Source organism: Dichomitus squalens, assembly GCF_000275845.1.
Source record: "Dichomitus squalens LYAD-421 SS1 unplaced genomic scaffold DICSQscaffold_14, whole genome shotgun sequence".
Taxonomy (NCBI): domain Eukaryota; kingdom Fungi; phylum Basidiomycota; class Agaricomycetes; order Polyporales; family Polyporaceae; genus Dichomitus; species Dichomitus squalens.
The window spans coordinates 116574-139679 of NW_006766896.1; the positions used below are offsets into that span (position 1 = coordinate 116574).

At 53.8% G+C, this 23106-nt stretch overlaps 7 protein-coding genes across 7 annotated transcripts; 6 read left to right on the forward strand and 1 right to left on the reverse strand.

The window, feature by feature from the left end:
• The first annotated feature begins 106 nt into the window (after positions 1-106).
• On the forward strand, positions 107-2154 carry DICSQDRAFT_155143 (uncharacterized protein). The gene is made up of 2 exons (XM_007365727.1): positions 107-502; positions 560-2154. The coding sequence occupies exon 2, from the start codon at positions 1142-1144 to the stop codon at positions 1841-1843; it is 702 nt and encodes a 233-aa protein (XP_007365789.1). The 5' UTR covers positions 107-502; positions 560-1141; the 3' UTR covers positions 1844-2154.
• A 4416-nt stretch (positions 2155-6570) lies between these two features.
• Positions 6571-7076, forward strand: DICSQDRAFT_60477 (uncharacterized protein; the record flags this gene model as incomplete). The annotated part of the gene is made up of 2 exons (XM_007365728.1): positions 6571-6799; positions 6964-7076. Coding segments are annotated over 2 exons (342 nt in total), but the record flags the coding sequence as incomplete, so codon positions are not given.
• A 2159-nt stretch (positions 7077-9235) lies between these two features.
• Positions 9236-9779, forward strand: DICSQDRAFT_155144 (uncharacterized protein; the record flags this gene model as incomplete). Its single annotated transcript, XM_007365729.1, has 1 exon — positions 9236-9779. A coding segment is annotated over exon 1 (183 nt), but the record flags the coding sequence as incomplete, so codon positions are not given.
• An 863-nt stretch (positions 9780-10642) lies between these two features.
• On the forward strand, positions 10643-11874 carry DICSQDRAFT_136561 (uncharacterized protein). The gene is made up of 4 exons (XM_007365730.1): positions 10643-10776; positions 10960-11265; positions 11334-11573; positions 11693-11874. The coding sequence occupies exons 2-4, from the start codon at positions 10988-10990 to the stop codon at positions 11832-11834; spliced, it is 660 nt and encodes a 219-aa protein (XP_007365792.1). The 5' UTR covers positions 10643-10776; positions 10960-10987; the 3' UTR covers positions 11835-11874.
• An 89-nt stretch (positions 11875-11963) lies between these two features.
• DICSQDRAFT_180664 (uncharacterized protein) lies at positions 11964-19705 on the forward strand (the record flags this gene model as incomplete). The annotated part of the gene is made up of 6 exons (XM_007365731.1): positions 11964-12051; positions 12134-12213; positions 12271-12339; positions 18765-18917; positions 18960-19244; positions 19302-19705. The coding sequence occupies 6 exons, from the start codon at positions 11964-11966 to the stop codon at positions 19638-19640; spliced, it is 1014 nt and encodes a 337-aa protein (XP_007365793.1). The 3' UTR covers positions 19641-19705.
• Positions 19706-19939: 234 nt separating this feature from the next.
• On the forward strand, positions 19940-21863 carry DICSQDRAFT_136564 (uncharacterized protein). Its single transcript, XM_007365732.1, has 2 exons — positions 19940-20391; positions 20446-21863. Exons 1-2 carry the CDS (start codon positions 19984-19986, stop codon positions 21784-21786), a joined length of 1749 nt encoding a protein of 582 aa, XP_007365794.1. The 5' UTR covers positions 19940-19983; the 3' UTR covers positions 21787-21863.
• Positions 21864-22177: 314 nt separating this feature from the next.
• On the reverse strand, positions 22178-22561 carry DICSQDRAFT_23203 (uncharacterized protein; the record flags this gene model as incomplete). Its single annotated transcript, XM_007365733.1, has 1 exon — positions 22178-22561. A coding segment is annotated over one exon (384 nt), but the record flags the coding sequence as incomplete, so codon positions are not given.
• Positions 22562-23106: the final 545 nt, after the last annotated feature.

Genomic DNA, 23106 nt, shown 5'->3' on the forward strand with positions numbered 1-23106 from the left:
TGCGGCCCTGGGTCCACGCGGTCCTACGGAACACTCGGGCCGCAGCGCTCCATAGAACGACTTTTGCTGTGCGTGTACCGTTCTGCCTCATCCCCCCATCAGGATGGTCACTGCTACATTGTGCTCCTTAGCTCACACTCCAGACATCCTCTATCGCATCTTTTCCTACTTCGACGCTGATGACCTGGAGCGTCAGTACCTCCCGGGCGATGTTTACGAGTCTCGTCGATCCCTCGTCTTTGCCGCAAGGACTTGCCGGGCATTCGCTGACCCAGCTCTGCGAGTGCTGTGGAGTAGCCTGCCTGACGACCAGCCTCTCGCAGACCTCCTTTGCATCCTTGGGATTGCCGCTCGAGAGCGCAGCCTAGATAATCAGGGTCTCAGTGATGGGAATCCTAGACGTTACCCCTTGCCGAATCAATATGGCGGATTTGGCTTGTATATTCCTGACCATACCTACGAGCCACGGTGGAGACAGTCGAGGGGGTACGATGTCAGATACGTCAGTGATCTACTGGTCATATCGCGTCAGGCTTGTTCCTAATCGGTCCGAACTCAGTTCTTCCTGCACGGTGGGGATCCTCGTCGACTTCCTCAATGGACTCGGTTCCAACAATACGCATCATATGTTCGTGCGATCACTCTCTTCGCTTTTGATGGTCCGAGGTGGTCCAAGCTATGGGAAAAGCTGCGATCGTCTATCGATGGCGCTCCAATCTTACCCGGACTATCCTCAGTGTCCTTCTGCTGTTTCTCGTCCCGCGAGATTACTCAAGGCATCTTCGCCCTCATTTCTCCTTCGGTACGCAAGCTCGACTTCGCAATCCCTAGCTACTCTTGGCCCGAGTCTGATGAGAAGGCGCGTCGCGTGTTCTCGAAGGCATTCCGCGCCGGACCCGGGATCACGACACTCCGTCTCGCATTACCACCTTCTACCCTTGGCCCGTCGCTTTTGAGGAATCACTGCTCCTACCTCCGCCATCTTCAAGTCACACCTCGTGTCAATGTCGATGACCTCCGCCTGCTGGATGATCTTCATGCCCTTGAGCACCTGTCCATCTCATTATCCTCTGGTTTGCGCCCTCTCCACCTGACACTGCCCTCCCTCGTCACATTGGTCATAGCGGGGCACTGGAAAGATATGTGCATTCTCCTTGACACAATGCGTCTCCCCTCGATGCAGATGCTTTCCATGACGGGCTGGGAGGGCGCACAAGGCGAAGCGGACGTGTCAGCTACCGAGCTCGTCACCGGTGCGATCCAGTGTTTTTCGGCAATTTCCACCTGGTACCCGTCTATAACGAGTCTTTGCGTAAACTCGACGCACACTCCCGTAGAGCCGCGGGGCTGCGTCGTGCCTTACCTCCCGCAGGTGGTGGCCCCGTTCAACGGGCGTCTTATCGACACCATCCGTCCCTTGCTGGCCCTCCGCGCGCTTCGCTACATTGCAATCCGACTCCCGAGTTACTTCGGTGTGGTAGCAACAGCATCTGACGGGGCGTTGATGGCGGACGCGTGGCGCAACCTCGAGGAGCTCCATCTGGACGTGCGGAGGTACAGCTACGGCCTCAGGATGTACGATCCCCGCCCCTGTGGGATCCCGCAGGAAGGAATTGCGCACTTCGCTCGCAAGTGCCCGCGGCTTCGTGTGCTCCGTCTCCCCGGAATGGAGATGGAAATAGCAAAGGGGTCCCGTGCGGCAGGGAGGTCTGCGAGCCAGCCTCGCGGCGGCGTGCGGAGACCTATCATGCCGAAATTATGGTCCAGACTGCCATGGAGGACGTGGCGAAGCAAATTCCGAAGCCTGTGGGAGGGCCATTTCCGAACGCGGCATGTGTCTTGAAACGGGAGCAGACTGCTGTCGTGAAGCCCGAGCATGAGGAGGGTTTGGTAAACTCGTTTGAAACTCCAAAAGCAGGCCCGTTGTCCAAGTTATCCGTATGTGCCTCAGGCCCGGGAAGCACGAGGGACCGGCTACGGTCCGCGTTTTATTCACTCGGCTTTGTCATGTCTTTAGGCGAAGGCATTGAGGGGCATCGCTGTGGCAGAGACACGTAGATCGTACATGAATGTTCAACTGTTCAATGACGTCCAATAGGTATGGTGATTGGCTGCACTGTATGATCCTACGTAGTATAAAATGAGATGCGTTCGTGTAGAGTACATATATACCAGGGCGTATGTGTTGAAAACGCCTGGGCTGACTGAAAAAACAAATGTTTGACTAGTATGTGCTCAGAGACAGCGCGACGTTCTGCATCGCGGAGGACTGCAGCGCTCTGACAAACCAGCTCGTGGAGGGTGATGTAACTTCATTGTACTGCGGCCTGAGTCGATAATCACGGTAACAGAGGATGTCGTGTCTCTGACGGACACTTCCCGATGCCTACGCGTCATAGCGACAGTATATGCAACACTTGAGACTATCGATCGACGTCCAGCGGTACTATAACTTTGTGCCAGTCGTAACGCGACGTGCAGGACGACTAGCATAAATCACAAAGCCTCTTCTGTCTTTTCAAGTTCTCCGCATGGTATCACTGCGCTTTCCCACCTACGACCTCGCATACACGTCGGAAGATGTGCAAGCCCTGTACGAAGTCTGCCCTTGATGGGAGGAGCTCCGTCTCGACTTCGGCGTTGCTTTAGGGTCCCGTGCGTGGATATATTCGCTCGCCGACTTCGCTCGCAATTTTACACGCCTACGCATTTTGGGTCTACCAGGGATGGACGTTGTGGATAATACTCTCACAGCTGCCAGTGCTGCTGCGACCCCGCATGCGACTCTGTACGAGCGGGTTATTCCACATGTGGTGTTCCAAGGGACGGATGAAGCCAGGCATTCCGCAGAGATGTGGCGCGTGGCTGTTCCCAAATGCCGCTCGACTTTGTACTAGGATCGGCATGCAGAGCTGATAGGGAACGTACGTAGTTTGACCAGCTTTCAGTCACCGCTCAGATGTGAGTCGCTCGTGTTCTATAGGTACCTGTGGACATCACCCATGCTTATCAGCATACTCTCAGGTTGGAGTGTAAACAGCCCAAAGACACTGGTAACCCTTACTCGCATCCGTACAAACAGGACCGTTGCTGCGTGCGAGCGCAGTCGGGTCGACGGTCTCAGTTGCCACGGGGTTGGTGACCGCAGTGATCGAATACGTGTGTCGCCTTGGGGTTCTCTTCAGCATGTGCATCGCTGGGAAGGAAGAAGAGCGTGGCCTCGGGGCCGATGCGTTTACCACACAACCATTCGCAGCCTGGTCGCGGGTGATGGTTTGAATCACCTCGGTACCAGATAGACGACCATGTGCCGCAAAACGGCCTCCGAATGTTTGTCGCGATTTGCTATCAACCAACTGGCTGGGAGAAAATGCGGCGTCCACATACCTGATTCGCCCACGGTATCTGACCCTTCTCGCTGACGAATGGTGCGAGCAGATATCTACCCGAGACGGAGCTCTGCTCGACGAGTACACAATAGCCGGTGTCACTGTTTGCAAAATGGAAAGACGCATTCAGCATCGGCGAGGATATGCTTGAATGGAAAGGGCTGTCGTGCTTCGGTTGGCTCTCAGAGCACTTTTGTTGAACGGCGGGGTGGAAGACGTAAGAAAGCCGCTTCGAGTTGTGAATAGATGGCGCGCCGATTAACTTGAGCTTAAGAGCCAGGTCAATAAGAGGATACACTATAGATTAGTATGTTCAGTTGGTGAGAGCGAGCAACGGTAGGGGCCAGTGTAGAGGATAGGGAAAGAGTGACGATATCGCCCGATTTCCGTTTGGGGGTCGAAGAATGTACCACAGGAGCAAAACCTCAGATGACATGACAATATAGTGCCCCCATAGTGCTGATATGCGTGTTATAGTGGGGCTAGAGCTGGAAAGACGAGCACGAACAAAGAGAGAGCATCGAGTCGACAGGATGGTTGCATGTCCAGGCCAGAAACTGGCGCTAGGCAGAGACGGCGCGGGACGCCGGCCCGTAGCGGGCCCAATGAGCGAGCTCAATTCGAACACTGCGGCTCTCATCGCGCCACGATCCTCAAGCTGGAAGGCTGAAAGCTTTAGACAGTCGTACGGGGCTCTGCTCTACAGTAGCACTGGTTTCCCAACGACCGCAACTCACCACCTGAGCCCCTATCAACTCTAGCCCCGCTACGCAGATGCCGGAACACACTCATCACGGGACGAGCAGTGAAAGCAGACACGAAAACCAGTCCGTGCTCCCTGGTTCGATCAAGAGGATAAGGGGAAGTGACACAAGATGGTGAGTACGTTCTGAAACGTTTTGAGCGTGTACGATGTCCTACTGTGAACGTCTGTCGCGAAGCGGTGTATGCCACGGGTAAGTGGCCCCGAAGTTCTCCATGCGCATGTTCTACAAGACCAATACGCACCCTCTCCCCGGTGTGTGCGGCTCCATAGACTGAGACAACCCTTTTCTATGCTAACACGAACATCTCATTAGCAGACTTTGATGTCCCGATGCTTTGACGACACGAGCAATTCGCCCACCGACGACTCTAAACTTTATATGTTCTTCCCATAGATAAAGGAGTATGATGGCCCCGATTTATGGAGCAGATAGGTTCCCCTCTCGAACGAGTACGTGAGTCTTCGTCTTATGCAGCCCTTGCATGTATCTGCAAGGATATATCTCTACGTTCGAGTCTTTTCTGCGTGCATAGTACGCATATATGGGCGTTCAGAGAGGACTGGGCCGGGTTCAACGCGAGATGATGGGCAAGTGCAGATGCTCTCGTCCAATCCTCTTTTACTGTGGTTCAACGGCATATCTTCATCGCCTGAGCTACTTTCACTGTACTTTTCCCGATGACCTTGCCCTCGTTATAGTGAATGTGTGCGTTTCAAAATGAGATGTTTTACGATATTCATCCGCTGCGCACAAGTCTCTGTTATGCAGCGTGCAGAGTTTCTGAGCTCGCCATCGTCACAGACTTGACTGTCATCAGCGATTCCACGACCGTCCACAAATCTCCCTGCTCATTCGTCGATACTACTCCAGATATATGAACAAGCATTTTGGATAGAAGAAAACAAGCGCGCTCGCATCCGACACCGTTTCTTCCACGTTTCCCGTCGCGCTCTCCATTGCCATCCTTCATATTCTCATAAATTCCTCCGCTATCGCCACTGTCTCGGACTTCGAGTTCTCACCCCTCCAATGTCGGCGAAGAGAAAGGTGAGGTAGAGATAGGAGGGACCACGAGACAAACAAGCACCTTTGTATGAGGGCGAGGACAACGGAACATCGCAGAGGCAGCTTTCCGAGGGCATGCAGACGATGGCGAGCTTCTCGGAGAATGGAGCGAAGAACCGCACGAAGACAGCTTTCCCCGCGTGTACACCCATGCCTGTCCCTGTTTGCCTGTATCGGTGCACCCGTTCTATCCGTAGCTTGTACGGGCGATCGTCTGGTGCTGCATTCGAATGAGGCGATCGCAAGGGAGACCCGGGAGGTGAGGAGCGGCTCCTTGCTCAGGTCACGCTAAAGGCGGTTCTTATGTCAATCAAACGTCGAGAGCTTCTTCAGCCTCATGCCGAGGCACGACACGCAAGAACTACGCGTGATGCTTGGCGCGCCTCTCGTCCAAGCCTCTGCCACGGTAGTGGACGGCGGGCAACTGAATTATCCATGCTGTCATGGTTTGCGTCATTCGTCAAAATTGCATCGCCTTCTACGCGCATACCCACGGCAGGCTGGGCGGAGTGAACATCCCTCATACCCACTTAGGGATCGAGAAGGGCATGAGTACTATGTTGGGGTATGGGAAAGCCCACTTATAGGGAGCTCGTCCGGACTGTGGGGGCTTCGGCTTATTGCAGTACAAACACCGTGCCAGAAACGTGACAAGCAGAGCACCAGCCCGATCTCAATGGTGCTCTACACCGGTCCCTACGCTTGCCCAGCCGGTCATAGCACTGAGGCGCGCAGTAGCGCTACTAAGAGCCGATTATGTGTCTCGTGTTGTCAGTTCGGTCTCATGATATCACATACCGACCCCTGATCACGCATTCTGGTTTCCTGATTCTAGGCGGGAGCACAACAGCTGGTGTCTAACTTTAGCTTCCAATACATCTTCTCAGACCGCACAATCGGAATTTGCTCGGCTCTTGACCGGTTAATGTACTCATCTATGGCTCTTTTCCTGGCATCAGAGCTTCACTTATCAATCCCAGAAGGCTTCTCCATCACTATGACCAACACGTGTTCTGAATTCGCGCCAGCTGTCATATAAAGTTTCAGGAATCAATGGACTGAGAAGCTGATAAATGTTTGTCGTCGGTGAACCTCGCGCTTGTAGTGAACCAACTGCCCACCACCATGGCTTCCTCACAGTCAGACTCGATTGATGCAGAATATGCCACCGGGTCAGTTGTTTTCCCTTCTGCCCAGCCATGGAGAAAGGTGACTCAATCCTTCATGTCGTGTTAGCATTGTTGGTCTTTGCTGCAACGTTGCTGGAACAGGTATCCTAGTTCAAGCTTGTAGTCGAAGGCTCTCAAACAACCACTCACTCACATGGCTACCATTTTGCAGTTGCATTTCTGTATGACGCAACCATCACAACTGGAGAAGAAGTTCGCTGTTTCTGGGGGCGTAAAGTCACCGGCGCTGCTATTCTTTTCTGGCTGAACAAATACATGAACGCAATGTTTCTGGTTTGGCTCTTTGTCACAGACTTCAAGATTTCGGATGAGGCAGGTACTTTCCTCTTGATTGTTAGTGAATTGTTCCTGAATGACCATACAACTTCATCAGAGGTCAGTAGAGCCCGTTACCTTGTCTGGTGCAAGTTCTATAGTCACCCTTCTCTTGACAGCTGTGACCGCTCTGCCAAAGGAACCGCAGTTGTGAACTACCTGATTTACCTGGTTCAAGCAGGTGAGCGTTGTTGTCTCATTAATCAATGTGGACACGATTCAGCGTCGGTATCCTAGCCTTCATCGCATTACGTGTATATGCACTCCAGAAGAGCTTGATTATATGCGCAATGGCCTTCATGTTGGCTTTAGCGCCTCTCACAACCAATTTTGTAAGTACTCTTCAATAACTGTTAGCCTCATACAGCAGTCATCATGATAGCAGGCCAACTTCGCTTTCGGATTGTGGGGCGGAAATGTGGCGCTATTTGGGTGTACCCAATTCTACAATACTACATTTGATATCGCCAGAGAGTCAGTCCTTTCTAAGAAATTGTGATGCATCGCCTTGACTGAAGCGAACTCTGCTCTTCTAGATGCAAGTTGTGCACGAATACTAAGCTCACACATACTCATTTGCGCACCATTCAGTAACCGTCATATCCCGTTCATGCATGATTGCATCAGACGTGCTCGCTGTTGCTGTAACATGGTACACACTAGCTCATCACAGCACCATCAGACGTTTCAGTATGTTCAAAGGCACCATATCGGGTGTCTTGTTGATTGATGGTGGGAAATACATGACATACACACGCTCCTTCAATATAGCTGACTGTCAATCACAGGAACAATTTACTTCCTGTTAGTAGCGCGTTATAGAATGTGCAAGGACTCATTATCTTTCTTAGTATCCTTGTTCTCGTGAATTCTCTACACCTGGCATTCACATTACTGTCGGTACGCACATGTCCTACTTCATTTACTCGATCGATAATAATCTTAAACGTCATAGCTTGACATTGACGAGCTGCAAGTAACAAGTGTGATTACGAACTTCACCATCCCGTATGTCTCCCTATTTATTTAATTGCTCTCACTAAATTCTTTCAATGCACCCCATGCACATCCGACACTCTAGCTTTTCTGCCATCCTCATATCGCGTTTTCTTCTGCACCTACAGTCTGCAAGCATCGGGGACACTGGCTCCATACTTTCATCCCGAGACTCCTTGACGAACCTCGATGGAGGCTCTGTAATCTTCGAGCGGGTTGTTGGGTCACTCGGGGCTTCCATTGCGCCCAGTGACTACCTTGTGCAGGACAATCACTGGAACACCGGTGAAGACGAGCACGGAAAAACGGAAGAGATCGAGCTGAATGAGACGTCGAAGGAGTAACAGTTCCACTAGAGAGCCATTTGAGTTCAAGTTCAGGGGCGATCAAGGCATCAGTAACCTGACACATATGTACGACCAGTTTCACTGGTGACTGGTAATTTGTATACTACCTCGCAATTGAAAAGCTTCATATCTGGTTGATTATGAAGTATTACTTGAAATGAAGTGATCCCCAGCCAGAGACATGCCGTTGTCCCACAAAACTCCTGACGTACCCGACTGGCAGGGCAGCGAGAAATCGACAGGGTCCTGGTTTGCATACGACTCTCCTCGCGGTGCGACACATGCATGAGATTGGCCGTATGACAAATAGAAGGAAGCAGCAAGGACATGAGGGTATGTATTTGTACAGCCGACCGGGACAGACAACATACAAAATGTAGGGGAATCAAGCAATGCAGCGGACAGCGAAACGATGATCAAGTTCAATTGGGGGTACGCAAAGAAGAGGGGATAAGACATCTTGGAGCAATGAAGGCGACGAGTATAGGATGGTGAAGGTTCGCGGTCCTCTATGACGACCACTGCGTAGTGTGCGAGCATGATGTTGTTCTGGAACTACGCTCACTGACCTGGGTTGAATGCGGCCGCAGAGTTTGCCCAGAGCGCAAGATGTAGCAAGCCCGAGAGACCCGCATCGTCCCGTCCAGCGTCTTTCCGTCCCCATGGACGGGGTTAGGGGCCGTTTTGTGCTAGCCAGAGCCGACAAGCGGGAAGGTCGGAGACCTAGGAGGCAGCGAGGACGGGTCGCGCTCAGGGACAAGGCGAGCTACACCCGATGTTTTTCTGGCCCTTTGAAATCAGTGCATCGACTGGAGCTAGGTAGGAGGAGCTTCGTACCACGAACGACGGGGACGAGGTGACCAACCCAGTCGCGTCTTCTCTGAATGACCAGCTACTGCTCAGGATCCGGAGATCGAGATTCGATGTGATGGACCATAGCCGCGCATAACACGAGTGGGGGGGTTTCAGACGAGATGCGGACCGTGCGCTGTATCAGATTCCGACAGCCAGGTGAGCGCGACGAGTCCTGTGAGTCCTGCTGGAGGGACAAAGAGACAGCCGAAGAAGTCAACGTCGGGGGGTTAAAACTGCTCTGATTCGTGAGCCTACCGTCTGCATGAGGACCAAAACGCCCTATAAAATTTGACCGTGGAGCTGAACACGTACCCGCAAAGTGCAACATGAACGTCCAAGCACCTCATCCAGAGCTTAACAGGTTACGTCAAGGCGACGGGTGTGCTAACGCACTAGATGCCGCTAGGAACGTCGCTATGGTTGTTGATCGTGGCGGCGTGAGTGTGCGGAAAGGAGAGGCCCTGATCGGTGAGTACTACTAAATGGTAGATGTCGTGGTCGGCGGCGAGGAGTAATGGGCTTGGTCTATAAGAAAGTTGCTTCGAGCGGCGCGGCCAGACGTGGAAACGTTGCTTCGCGCTGCAGGTGTCCGTTGCGCCTGTCACTTTGAACCTGTATGAGAGGGAGACCGGTGAGAGCATAGCCTGACCGGAAGTCGTGTCATATTGGTGCATGCGAGCGACACAAGAAGGCAGGAAGAGAGAGCTGGAAGGGGATGTGACCTCGCCTATCGCGCATCACTATTCACTTGGAGATGATAGAGCGTCCATAGGCAGACCTATGGCATGTCATCCCACGACCTTCTTTGGACGACGTCGATTTGCGCGACCGGGAGCCGCAATTGCAGGACGGCGCGGCGAGGCCTCGTGCATGACGGTGAAGTGACACTCTCATATAGCTGACAGGCACATATTGGGGTGGACCCAGAGCAGGAGAGACGAGCACGGGGAGAGGGAGAGCAGATCGGACGATGTAGTAGTCCTGCCCAAGGTCTCGTCTGCCAAGCAAGCTGGCGCCAGGCGGATATGGGCGTGGTAATACGGCCCGTGTCCCCGTGCCGGCAAGTGCGACTCGAGACGCCTTGGCCCTCAACACACCACCATCTGTGAGTTGCAAGACTGAAGGCTCCGGCAAGTCCGAGCATGGCAGGACATATGGCCTGCGGATACTCGAGCGGGTACGCTAAAGCCATCCTTTACACATGCTTATAGGGCTGACGTACAAGCTCTGCTCTATAGTAGCACTGGCAGCCAATGACCGCAACTCACCACCTCGGCCGCCCCCCAGTCTGATCTAGTCTCGCTACGCAGGAGTGGAACATCGCTCACCACGGGGCGCGCGGCGAGATCAGACACGAAGGCAAGCATGTGCCCCGTACAGCTGGCATAGAGACGAGACGAAATGACACATGATGGTGAGCGCATCTTCTTTCCGCATGTTGAGCGTGCACGGTGTCCTACCTGTGAACGTCTGTCGCGAAGCTGTGCACGTCGCAGTAAAGCGGGACCGACGTGCACCATGCGCACGCCGTACGATATGGTCCGCCACGATGATGTATGTGACTGATATGCCCCATCCCCCACCCCCAAGTATGCAATGCGCAACAACCATGAACGTCGGCGTCTTTGGAAGGCTGAAATAGTCTAGTCCGATGCATGTGTGTATATCTCGTCAGCGGACTCTTGTGTCCCGATACTATGACACGAGCGGCACGTGCATTGACTATACTTGACTCATGCAGGACGAGTCCCGGCTTCTGTTTACGGAGCAGAAAAGTTACCCTCTTGGTTTATCGCGCTACTCTTCCTTTCCTGCCGTCCGAGAATATGTGCGCCAGAGTCTCTTCTGACCTGTAAGTGTTTTTTGCCGCCTGGTACGGATATATGCGTATTTAGAGAGGGCTGGGTGGGCTTTGGCGCAGGAAGATGCACCCAACCAGACCGGTGCCCCCTCTCCGAATCTCGTCACTTGTGGCTCATGTACCAATTGCCTCAGTTGCTTACACTCTCCCTGTTATCAAAATCATCAATTTCAGATAGTCTTGCCCTCAACATACCGCATATATGCGTGTCAAGACGATCAATGCATTGATACGCGTCGACCGCGCGCAAGTTGTCTCCATATCCGCCACGCTCTCTACCGTGCTCTCCGCCGCTGCGGCTTCCTGCGGCCCCTCGCCTAGAAGCGAGGTCGCGAGACCGATAGCCCCATCCGATAGTGAGGACAGGACCGTCAGCTGTCAGAATCGCCGGATGGTTACGATCTCTCTGAGGGCGACCGGAGGAAACGTAGGAAGAGGCGGACGGTTCAGTGCGCGAGTCCTTGGTGGTGTCGTTATGCGGTGAGTGTGCCTGCCCACTATGTCTTCCCCTGTCGTGATTCCCGTATCTATGCCCATGCCTACGCAAGCTACCTCTCATGTGCCGGTCTCGGAGTACCACTTGTTGCATCGCTTCGACCCAAAGGTCACGCAGGCGATCGAATCGCTGAAAAGGGTTCGGAAGAGGAGAACTGCGAAATGAAGGACAAGGTTCATCCAGCCTTGAAGCCGCTCCTCGCCCAGTACGCGCTGCAGGGAGCCATCCTCAAAGACAACGGCAAACCTCCGACCTCATGCCGAGGCAGTTCCTGTACAAGTGTGGACATCGTGTGAGTCGTGCATGACGCTGGTGCCCTTCCTCGCTCTCCCCGTTCAAGTCAGACCAACCCTTTGGTTGCTATCTCCCACATTTTCAACCATTCTTACTCATCCACACATCCGTCTCTAGACCACTGAACAAGATGAGAAGATCATTATCCTTGCGCCCTCCACCACCGTTCTCCGTCGCTCTCTCCACCGCCACCCCTCTGCCCGCACTCTTCATATCAGATGGGAGGTCAAGTTCGCAAGACCAGCAGGTAGCTCTATGAGACGGGGAGGAAGGCGGGTCGTTAGAGATGAAGCTGTCCGAGGGTGGGCAGAGTGACTGTTGCGTGCTGTGACCGTGTCGAGAGCGCATCGCCGACGTCTGTTGTCCCTTCCCCTGTCGTTGCCCGCCTATGTCCGTGTTCGTGCCTGCACCTGTGCTAATGCCGGAACATGACTCGCGGCACCCGTTCTACCCGGTGCTGGAGCAAGGCGATCGAGGTGCTCGAGGAGGCGACTGCGAAAGAGAACTAGGAAGTAAGGGGGAAGTCCTCGCCCGGGCTGAAGCTCATTCTCGCGTAAGTCGCGCTCAAGGTGGTCATCCTCGAGGAATACGACACGAACCTCTCCAGGCTGAGGCTGAGGCTGTTGGTCACGATGATGGTGCGTTGCCTCGTGCGCATGTATTTGGAAGGGTATATACTCACTTCGCCACATAAGGTCATCAAGCGGCAAGACCATGTGCTTTTTGACAGGCAAGATGCGCTCATCGAGAAGCTGCATGGTCTCGTACGCACGCCTCTTCCGCACTCCCGTCACACGCGCACCTTCTTTTTCCGATCTTCTTTCTTGCAGTAAGGCGCCCCGAACGTGCGAAGTCGCCGTCTGCAGCGAAGGCTTCAACGGTGTCGATCACTCACAGCAACGGGCAGGCGACGCCCATGATGCCCCACACGCCTCTTGACTAAGCTATTGCCGCGGCAGGGGACGATGGCGAGCGCGAGGATGGCGTGGGTAGCAGTGGGAGGGGCCAGGACACACATCCTCCGGCGAAGTGGTACAGGCTGACAGACCAAATGAAGACGATCATCTGGCAGTTGGTGTGTCTGAGCAACAAGTGTTGTCAGATACAGAGCGAGAAGAAATGAGTGGTTCGTTCTTAGACGGAGAGCATCGCGTGAAGGCTGCTGATCATCGGCGCGTGTAGCGCACTTGAGGCCTCGAACCAGATCGTCAGTGACGAGGGTGTGCGGAAGAACCTGTTTCAGAAGGCATGCATCGTATCTCGGTTGTCGTCAGAGCGATATTGACTCCATCACGTACCCGAGATCATTGCCGCTGTCCTCGGGACAGATCTCGCGTGAACTGAGCGTGGTGAACAAAAAAATACGAGAAGGAGGCGATGGAGAACGACTGAACCTTCCATGCCGTCGTCGCTTGTATCTTCCATCGAACATTGTGGCGTCGCTTCTCTGTGCCACCGCCTCTGCTTGTGCGCGCTTGTTAGTGCGGTTTCCTCGGCACTTATTCTCCTCAGTGTGATTCGCAGGCGTACCCGGCTGTCTCGCCGCTGCTTTACCTGTACGCTTGGTTACTAGTGCTCTACCCTATCACACGTGTATGATAATGTACCTGTGCTTCCTGACTCTGTATTCGTTTGTTTGTCCGTGTTATTGATACATTGTTTCACCTCAAATCTTCGAAACTCTCAGGAACAAGGGCCGCGTCTCAGCAGTTCCTCAACACCCGTATGTATACGTACTTGCCGTCATTCCTCGATCGCAGCTCTAGCAATGATCGTGTATGGCACACCCCTTCCCGTTGAGCAACTCTACCGCTGGTGAGCTCGAGGTCTTTCTTACTAACATTGACCCACGTTGACATTAGCCCATCTTTTGTCTACTTAGTCCTATTCTGTCCCAGTTCAACTTCCCCGGAAACACCCCGCGGACCTGCGTTGATGTGGCTCAAAATGTCCATCTCCGTACAGTATGATCACGATGTGAAGGGCTAGACCGGTGCTGTCAAGTGCTGTCCAATGCTTTAAGCTTTCCGGAAGGGTCTAAGGGATGTCCATACACGACGTTGCTTCCACGCCGAGCTATCACTCATGGTGCCCGCCAGCTTCTTCGATACCAGACGATCGAGAGATGGAACCACAGTGCAAAGCATTCAATAATAGTGTCGTCTGTGTCGCGGTGGACGGCGTGTCCTCGAGGCGACCAGAAATGCACATTACTTCTCCTCAATATAAGAAGAGACAACCCACAGAGCTCGCGTCGCCACTCTGACTCTCCATTCCAACCATGGCTTCCTCACAGACAGCACAGCTTGCCGCTGAGTATTCTAGCGTGTATGTGACCTGTCCTCTGACTGAACCCGATACTGCGGGCGCTGACGATGGATCGCCTGACCGCATAGCATGACAGACAACTACTGCGGTCTCGCAGCAACAGGTACAGTCCCTACTGAGCGGGAGCATACCATTCGAATGCCCTTGAGAATCAATGCTAATCCATTCACCGATCTGTTTGGCAGTGGTGTTTTTATACGACTCGATTATCATGACTGGTGAAGAAATCCGGTGTTTCTGGGGACGGAAGATAACAGGGGCAGCCATCTTGTTCTGGCTGAACAAGTACATGACCGCGCTCTATCTCGTTTCGGACCTTGCAACATTTTTCAATCTATCCGATAAGGTCTGTCCTCCGCCCTTGCTAGGATCGAATGAATCCACATATATCTTGACTTCACCAGAGGTAAAGCAATTCAATGGAGTCCCTACAGAGCACTGCAATCAATCGTGTCCATGCAGCTGTGCCCTATCTGTCAGGGGTAGTGATGCCATTGAATACTTGACGTTTATAGTCCCCGCAGGTGAGCACCTCGTATCCACTGATATCTTCGAGCAAATCTCGATATTTTGATTTCCCAGCGTTCACAGCCATCCGTGTCTATGCACTCAGGAGGAGCTTAACTCTGTGTGCTATCACTGCTGGCCTATCCTTAGCGCCTCTCGGAACTAACTTTGTGAGATTGGATCGCGGCATGTTCATTGCTTTCCTGTGGATACTGATTCATTAACAGGCGATCTTCAGGCTCGGACTGACCGGCCAGAATATATTTCCCCTTGGATGCACAGGATTTGACAATGTGTCCACTAGTCTCGCACAAATGTAAGGCTCCCTGAGAGCGTCGATTGAGACTCCACTGAAGCCCAACCTACCTATCATAGATGTAAAGTGCAATCCAAGTCTACATGAACGCTCAATCTTACCAGCTTCTTTAGTTACTATCATTTCTCGGTCATGCGTCATTGCAGCAGATTGCCTCGCCATAGGTTTCACATGGTTCATGTTAGGTCTGCAGTATCCAGCTTACCGCGGAGGCGTGCTTAAGGGCTCGATAGCTAGAGTCTTGCTGATGGATGGTGCGTGCTGAGTAGTACTAGTGTTGACTGAGGCGTAACATGCTAACTATATTGTTCACCCAGGGACAATCTATTTCCTGTGAGTGGGGTGGTTTTGCAGCATGTCGCATCTCACTCCTTTCTCATGTAGCATCCTCGCTGTGCTCAATTCCCTGCATCTTGCTTTCACGTTGCTTTCGGTGAGTTCACACTCTATAACTGAACCAGCACAACTTTCGACCATGTGTTTTCAAGATCAATACAGACGCACTTGAACCTACAAGCGTAATGACAACCTTCACATTTCCGTACGTGCGCCTATGTACGTGTCACTCGATCCTATGTCTCCTGACTCTTCGCATGCACGTTCAACCACCCAGGCTATCTGCCATCCTCGTGTCACGCTTCCTCCTCCACCTACAGTCAGCTAGCCTTCGGGCGGTCGGCTCCATACCGTCCTCACAGATCTCGTCGCTGCACTTCGATCGTTCTCTGGTATTCGAACGGGTAGTTGGATCACTCGGAGCATCAATTGCCCCTGCAGATTACCTCAACGAGGACCATGGTGATGGTGACGATGGGGAGAGCGCTGACGAGCCAACTCAGGCATCGAGGCAGTAGTCTGGCTCAACGACTGGTGGAGTTTAGGAATGCGACAAGGACTGTGATATCTGGGCAGAAGTGAGATGCATCGCGTACCGTCTGCTCGTTGATGTAGGGATTGTATCTATTCGCGCTTGATTCCTGAGTGAATTCAGGGCTATATGAATCGTGTTACCATGTCGAACGGGACGAGATTTCGTTCGTATTTGCAGCGATCACTGACAGGCGCTATTCAGTCATATCCTGTTCGTTGGCTTCATCCTCGTCGCTGGCTAGTTGAAGCGAGGCATGGAGACACTTTTTTACCAAGGTTTTCAGCAGATCAGTCTGTTCTGCCTTCAAGGAGCTCTTCGTACAATATTGCAACCAGCGACACTCTCTGGAGTATTACATAATACACTTGCGATGGTAAGCATAAGCAAAACAGCGTGAAACCGAACAAAACAGGGCAGGAAATCGATTCAACGTTCTACCGTGAGCCAGAGGTCAGGGAGACCGTCTTCGGGTGAATCGCGTACAGCAACCGCGGTGCCCACTATGGAGTGCTTTCGTCCTAGAACATTAGCTAGCTCGGATAGACCATATCTGCGGCGATTATTTCCCGGACGCAAGAACAGGCATATGATACTCGTTGGGGGAAGGGCAGGGTTCGGAACTAGTTTGCCTGCATGGACGAGATTTTCATTGAGGGCAGTTTTGTCCACAGCGTGATTGTCAGGCGAGACGATTGGTGCCCCAGGAGGCAGCGACTGCGCGTCTACTGGGTCGGACTAACCGTTGATCATGCCCTTGGCGACAGCAGCCCGGAAGGTAGACCCGTTGTTCTTCTTGTCCTCCGAAAGCGAGACAGCCTTCGGACTGATGTATCGATTACAGTTGTGCAGGAGGGACACCATGGTTCTCCAAGCACCGCTCGTCTCTGTGTTCAGCCGGTACTCGGAACTCACGCCACAGACACTGGGAGAACCTAACGCCGTCCGCGACCTAGTGCTAGTGGTGTTCCATGACGGCGGCAATATGAGACGAGCTTGCACTTGTGCAGTAAGCAGACGTCTGAATGAACATATGCTTCGACTTGAATGTAGGCAGGGCGGGCAAGACTTCGCGTGGTGTGGACATAGATGAAGATGGGGAGCCTAAGAGTGGAGAGGTTTCGGGAAACAAGAGATGCGAATCATGCGCCACGTCAGACCGTAAGAGGAAGTTTCTCGATGAGCATTCCAATGTGCTCTCCTGAAGGTAGGGAGAAACAGTGGAGGGGATGAACGTCGGGAGGAAAAGCCGTTCCGGCACATGCTAGTACAACACCAGCGCCAAGTCGTCTGAGGGGACGGTGTCGTATAGCAAGCACGCTCCGCCGTCAAGGTAGCAATCGTGAGCCTATCCTCGGCGTAGGGCGCAGAAACGCCCTGTCCGCTAGCAGCTGAAGCTGAGAACGCACCCGCAGAGTGCAACATGAACATCTCCCCCTCTCCGCCCATATCTCGACACCAATCAAGCACGGTATCCGCAACCACGTCTTGCTGAAATCCATAGCGTAACGGCGTAATTGGGGAAGACGGGTGTGCAGATGTACCAGATGCCGCCAAAATGTCGCTAGGGCCGTTGCTCGGTGGAAGAGTGGGTGTCCGGTAGTGGGAAGACCTGCTCGATGAGGACTTCATTATGCTATGTCGCGCGCGGTAGGAACTTAATCAGCACGAGCATAAATATCACTAGAAAACGACGTCGTACCTATGTTCACTCTACTAAGAGGGCTTCCTTCGAGCAAGGAGGTGGAAAGCAAAAGGGTTGCTCCGGGTTGTGGATATATGCCACACCTATCGACTTGAACCTGCATGTGAGGGAGACCGGTGAGCCCATAGCCTAAACGTTAGCGGTGCTCCATCCATGAGTGCGTGTACACAAGGAGCCAGTAAGGAGGATCGGGAAGACGTGTGGATCGTTAACTGATCGTGATCGCTACTCACCTGGCGATGACGGGACCACCCGAGACAGACCGACTGTATGCATTCCGACGTCCTTGTTCAGGCGATGTTGACTTGCGGAGGAGAGAGCGGACTGGGTGCGCGCTTGGAACGGGATGGTGCAGCGGCGGCTGAGACGAGGGCGAATGGCGAGGGGACAGGACGTGCAGAGCGAGAGACGTGCAAAGCGACTTCACTGGGAAGACGTGAAAGTGAGCAGCGGACGAGGCGACCGGTACGAATTATCGCGGCTGGTCGCTCACCGGCGCTTGCAACGTTCTCTCCTCTCCATCTGCCACTACCGCTCTCCCTCAATGGATAACCCCCTGACGCGCTATAATTCACGCAACTACATGAACAGCGTAGGAGAAACCCTGCAGGATCCTCCGTGATAGACTGCCACACCTGCGGAAGGCGCATACAAGCATCTCCTTGTAGTGATGCCGACAGCAGGGCAACAGGGCCAGCAACACATCGAGGTGAGCATACATATGCCTGTCAATATGTTGGAGAGAGCGTGTCGGGACAGTGCGAATGTTAGGAAGCTGTACACGGTACGGATTGTCGCTTTCGGGTCATGCGCAAGCCATAACATACAGTCCGGGTTCGCGACTTGCACACCCTACATGCGCTTCCCTTTATCACGCACGACCATTGATGCTGTATTTCATTCTCGCGAAAATCCGAACAGCTGACCTCTGGTGTTAATGCGGACGTCTCGGTGGCAGAGTTATGCTTCTCAAAGCCATAACGAGGCCGGACACTCACAGCGCGACGCGCAAAGCCAGCCAATGATTGCCTGTCCGGACAACCGGAAGGGCTTATATAACGTAGCTCGAACGCGCCAGCCGAAGCCGTTACGCCATAAAGCATGTCGGGGGTCTGTGCTCCTCCGCGTAACTGCAGCGCAGACGGGTGTCTAAAGGCCGACGATGGCATGGAGGTACTGTACATACCCGACAACCTTGCGCGGGACTGTCGTGCAACCATCTGCCCTATGTATCATATGATGAACGCGTCTGATCAATGCTACGCAGGAATTTGGAGCAGGCATATGGTCATGACGCAACATAGTCTTTTCTGACGGCCCATGACCTACACCGGGACTTCGCGCGGACCCGCAGATAGCATGCGCTCCCCGCTTCGGAAGTAGCAAGAAGTAACTCAATACACGTACCATCGAAGCGAATTCTATCCTCTTCTACACCCTCAATCTTGGCGTCGCCCTCGCCCAGAATCAAAACGACTCTGCAACGGCGGATCGCTGGGCACAGCTCGCGACGGGGATCCAGGCCGCGGCGATCGCGCTGCTGTGGCAGCCAGATGTGGGGTTGTTCAGGGACAACGAGACGACGACGCTCGAGCCGCAGGACGGGAACGCGTGGGCAGTGAAGTCAGGACTCGGCACGAACACGTCGCAGGTGCGGTAGGGACAGTATGGGGCGCCTGCACCGGGGGTGGCGGACGCGGTGTCCCCCTTCATCTCTGGGTTCGAATTGGAGACGCACTTTGCGGCGAACCGGACGACGGCGGCGCTCACCCTCATTCGGAATATGTGGGCGGACTTCATGCTTGACGACCCGCGGATGACGAACAGCACGTTCATCGAGGGGTACTCTACGAGCAGAGAGCCGCATTATGCGCCGTACGGGGATGAGGATGCTCGGATCTCGCTCGCTCATGGGTGGGGAACGGGGCCTACGAGCTCGCTTACGGTCAGCGATCGAGCTTTTGCCTGATTGCGTTACAGAAGAACGATGGATTTCGTGCAGACGTATGTCGGTGGCATCCAGCTTGTGGGCGCGGCGGGAGCTACGTGGGCGATCGTGCCTCAGGTGGGCGACTTGACGCACGTCGATGCCGGGTTCTCGACCACTCTCGGTCGATTCTCTTCGAAGTGGCTCGCCAACGGAACGGTCTTCCGTATTGAAATCAGCACGCCTCAGGGGACGACGGGCACCGTCGGTGTACCTCTTCCAGGTAACTACACGACAGCGACGCTTAGCAGCGCAGATGGCGGGGGCGATGTCGTGCGCGCGGACGAGTCGGGGAGGTATTGGATTAGGGACCTGGCTGGTGGAGAACATCGGTTCGTTGTGGTCGGGTGGTGAAATTCGTATCCATTCTGAGTCGATGATGTCTATCGAGTCGCTCAAAATCCAAATTCTAGCATCACAACGAAATGTCAATCCCCACTTGGCTGTGATCGAGCCCTCTTGCAGACCTCCGGTCGCGGTACTAACCGTATGCCCTCCAGTATGCTGACCCGGAATTGATGGGCGTTGACATGGCGATTGAATTGTGACTTCGCGACTTTGTCTTTCTCACTGTGATCTACTGAACTGCGGCCCTGTCATGTACAATCAGACGCTCGCAAGTCGGAGCCCAACCTCCAGCTATAAGGTAACATAGACCGTATACATTCCTAGGCTCGAATCTGTCTTCGATCCCGCCATGACCACTGCCACGCGTCGCTCGCTGACCGACGTCCCGGACATCCTCTATAATGTATTTTCCCACTTCGACGTGCACGCCGTCTGGTACGACGATAACAGATCTGCCGCACTCTACGATTCTCGTCGATCCCTGGCGATGGCCGCGAGGACTTGTCGGGCCTTCACTAATCCAGCTCTGAAGATGCTTTGGAGCAGCCTTCCTGATGACCAGCCTCTTGCCGATCTCCTTTGTACTCTTGGGATCGCGACGAGAGAACGAGACTTGGACTCTCAGTCACGCCATGACGATGACAAGCCCCAACGATATCTGCTGCCCACAGACGATGTTGGAGGATACCCGGATTTCGATGCTATAGACTCATATGAGCGCCGTTGGAAACGGGCAAGAAGATATGATGTCGATTATGTGCGTATTTGCGGGGCAGCAAACGATGTCATATACTCACTCGCACTTGTCTAGTCCATCTCCACCCCTGGTGACCCCCGAACACACGTCCACTGGGCTCGCTTCGTTCAGTATGCATCCCGCGTTCGTGCCGTTGCGCTCTTCATCTTTGACGGTCCCAAATGGTCAAGGCTCTGGGATGAGTTACAGCATGCAACAGGCGGTATCACGATTCTGCCGATGCTCGATACTGTCACATTCTGCGAGATCGGACCCAGGCGAGCTCTGACACCCGGAATCTTTGCTCTCATTCCCCCTTCTGTTGGCAAACTCCGCCTTCCGTTGCCCCCTTCACGCCTTGATCCATCCATGATACGGACATACTTCCCCCAGATTCGCCACATGGACGTGCAGCCCGAGTGTGGCGTTGAAGACCTCCGGATGCTGGCTGGGTTTCCTACATTGCGGTGCCTCTCCATCTCGGTATCCTTTGCCGTTCCTTCTCCGAACCTCACCCTTCCAGTTTTGGGGACACTGGTGATGGAAGGTTCGTGGCCGAACCTTACTACGCTGCTCAACAGCGCGCATCTTCCGTCGCTACACACGCTCTCGGTAACAGGTTGGGAAGGTGAAGATAACGCTTCCAAGCTCGCCATGGATGCCATACAGTGTTTCCACGCCATCTCCCGCTACAAGTCCATCACCTATCTGTCGATATACACAATACATACCCCTCAGTACCAAGACGGCTGCGTCGAGCCTGATATTCCGGAGGTGGAGGGTACCTTCGATGGAACTCTTCTGGACACTATGCGCCCTTTGCTTTCCCTCCGTTCCCTCCGATATCTCACGACCAGGCTCCCAGACTACCTGGTGGGGACCGAATCCGACCTCTCCTTGATGGCAGATGCGTGGCCTGACCTCGTCGAGCTCCACCTTGTCATCTGGGTATATCAAGGTTGGAGCAGAGCCTATACTCCGCGCCCAGAACGTCCGTACGGCGGTCGGCTGGAGGGCATCGCGCATTTCGCCGGCAAGTGCCCCCGGCTCCGTGTTCTACATCTCCCTGCGATGGAGATAGCGGAGGAGTCTCTTGGAGCTGTCGAGTTCCCCAGCGAGACTCATGACCTACAAACGCTCGTCATCGAGAAGGTGCTGTTCCCCTATGGAAGGGCGGACCTGGCGGGGCAGATGTCGGAACTCGTCCGACGTGTGTTTCCTCGGGTCGCGTCCGCATTTGAACAAGATCAGATCAGGTTCGGAAAGGAGGAGTTCTATTTTTCCGACGATGACTCCGACCCTGGAGAGGAGGAGGAGGAGGAGGGACAGGAGACTTGGGGCTTCGTGAAAGGTGCTTCTGGTCGATGTGATGATTGTACTAAGCATATGCGGCTTAGGTGGAGAGTCGCCTGGTGACGTATGATCGATATATGCCGTCTAGAGAAGCAGGCCCTTAGACATAAAGAAATGCGTTACGTCGTTGACCTTCTCATACTACTGCATCGGTAATCTATGGATGTTCTTATGTCAATGCATGGGAACGTTGGAGAACACAAGGAGCTCTCGAGATTATCTATCAGAGGAAAGTTGAAAGCATGAAGCCAGTCAACGTCTTCGTTCGGGAGGGCCACAATGCTCTTTCTCCCGACCTCGACATCAAATTGTCAGTGCAATTTATATCGACTGTCCTGTCCAGGAATGCGTACATCTGGGGGAATTTACCAAAGCAGCTAGTAGTCTATCATTTACGACCCATTGCGGTCACATTCAGGTGAGCCCTTGCCGACTCCAGATCTTCGCCGTCATCGACGACCTCGAATTCCTCGAAAGCCGCTGTGAACCTCGCCCACCGCCCTCCATCCCAGGCTATCATATTCTTCCACTCTTCGCTGTCTTCCCCGAGACACGTTTTGAACCATATGAAGAAACTCGCTAGTCGGATGTCCGCAAATGTGATTCCGACCTTGCTGCCCATGAAGAACAGCTTCTCCTCGCCGCTGGAGTCGGGGGCCGCCCCCAGCCATGTTGCGATCCGGTGTAGACCCTGCCTGGTCTCCTCCCACTTCTCCGTCCGCTTCGTGCTCCCAGGCGGCGCAAGCTCCTCGAACTTTCCCAGCCGCTCCTCCCGAGTCCTCCGGAAGTATGGTTGGCTCGCAGGGCGTAGGATCCGGTACAGGGGGGGTACGATGATGTTGAAAGGGCCGTACGTGGGGAACACTGACCAGAACGACTCCTCGAACATGACGGTGAACGCGTCGGCCTCAACAGGCAGCACTATGTTAGAGTTCACACGAGAGAGAGAAGCTGAGAAGCAGGGAAGGATGATTGATCGAGGGAAAAGAAGCCGTAGCTTATATACATGATGTAGACTAGCAAAGCGTAGAGTAGAGGATCCGCATAATAGAGAAGGCGCTTGACAGCCTGTCAAGCGCGTGACAAAGGGTACAAAGACAGCGTGCCCGCAATATTCCAACACTCCCCCTCAACTCTGTACTGGGAGGATACCGAGTTGCGTCCGAAGAAATTGAAAACGATCGCGTGCGAGGGCCTTGGTGAACAAGTCGGCCGAATTGACGTCAGTGGGGCAGTATTCGAGTCGTATGGTCTCGGCGGCGATGCATTCGCGAATGAAGTGATGGCGGATATCGATGTGCTTGGTGCGTGCGTGCAGAACATTGTCTTTGGACAATTCGATGGCGGACTTGTTGTCGGCGTTGAGTTTCGTGGCCTCGGTCG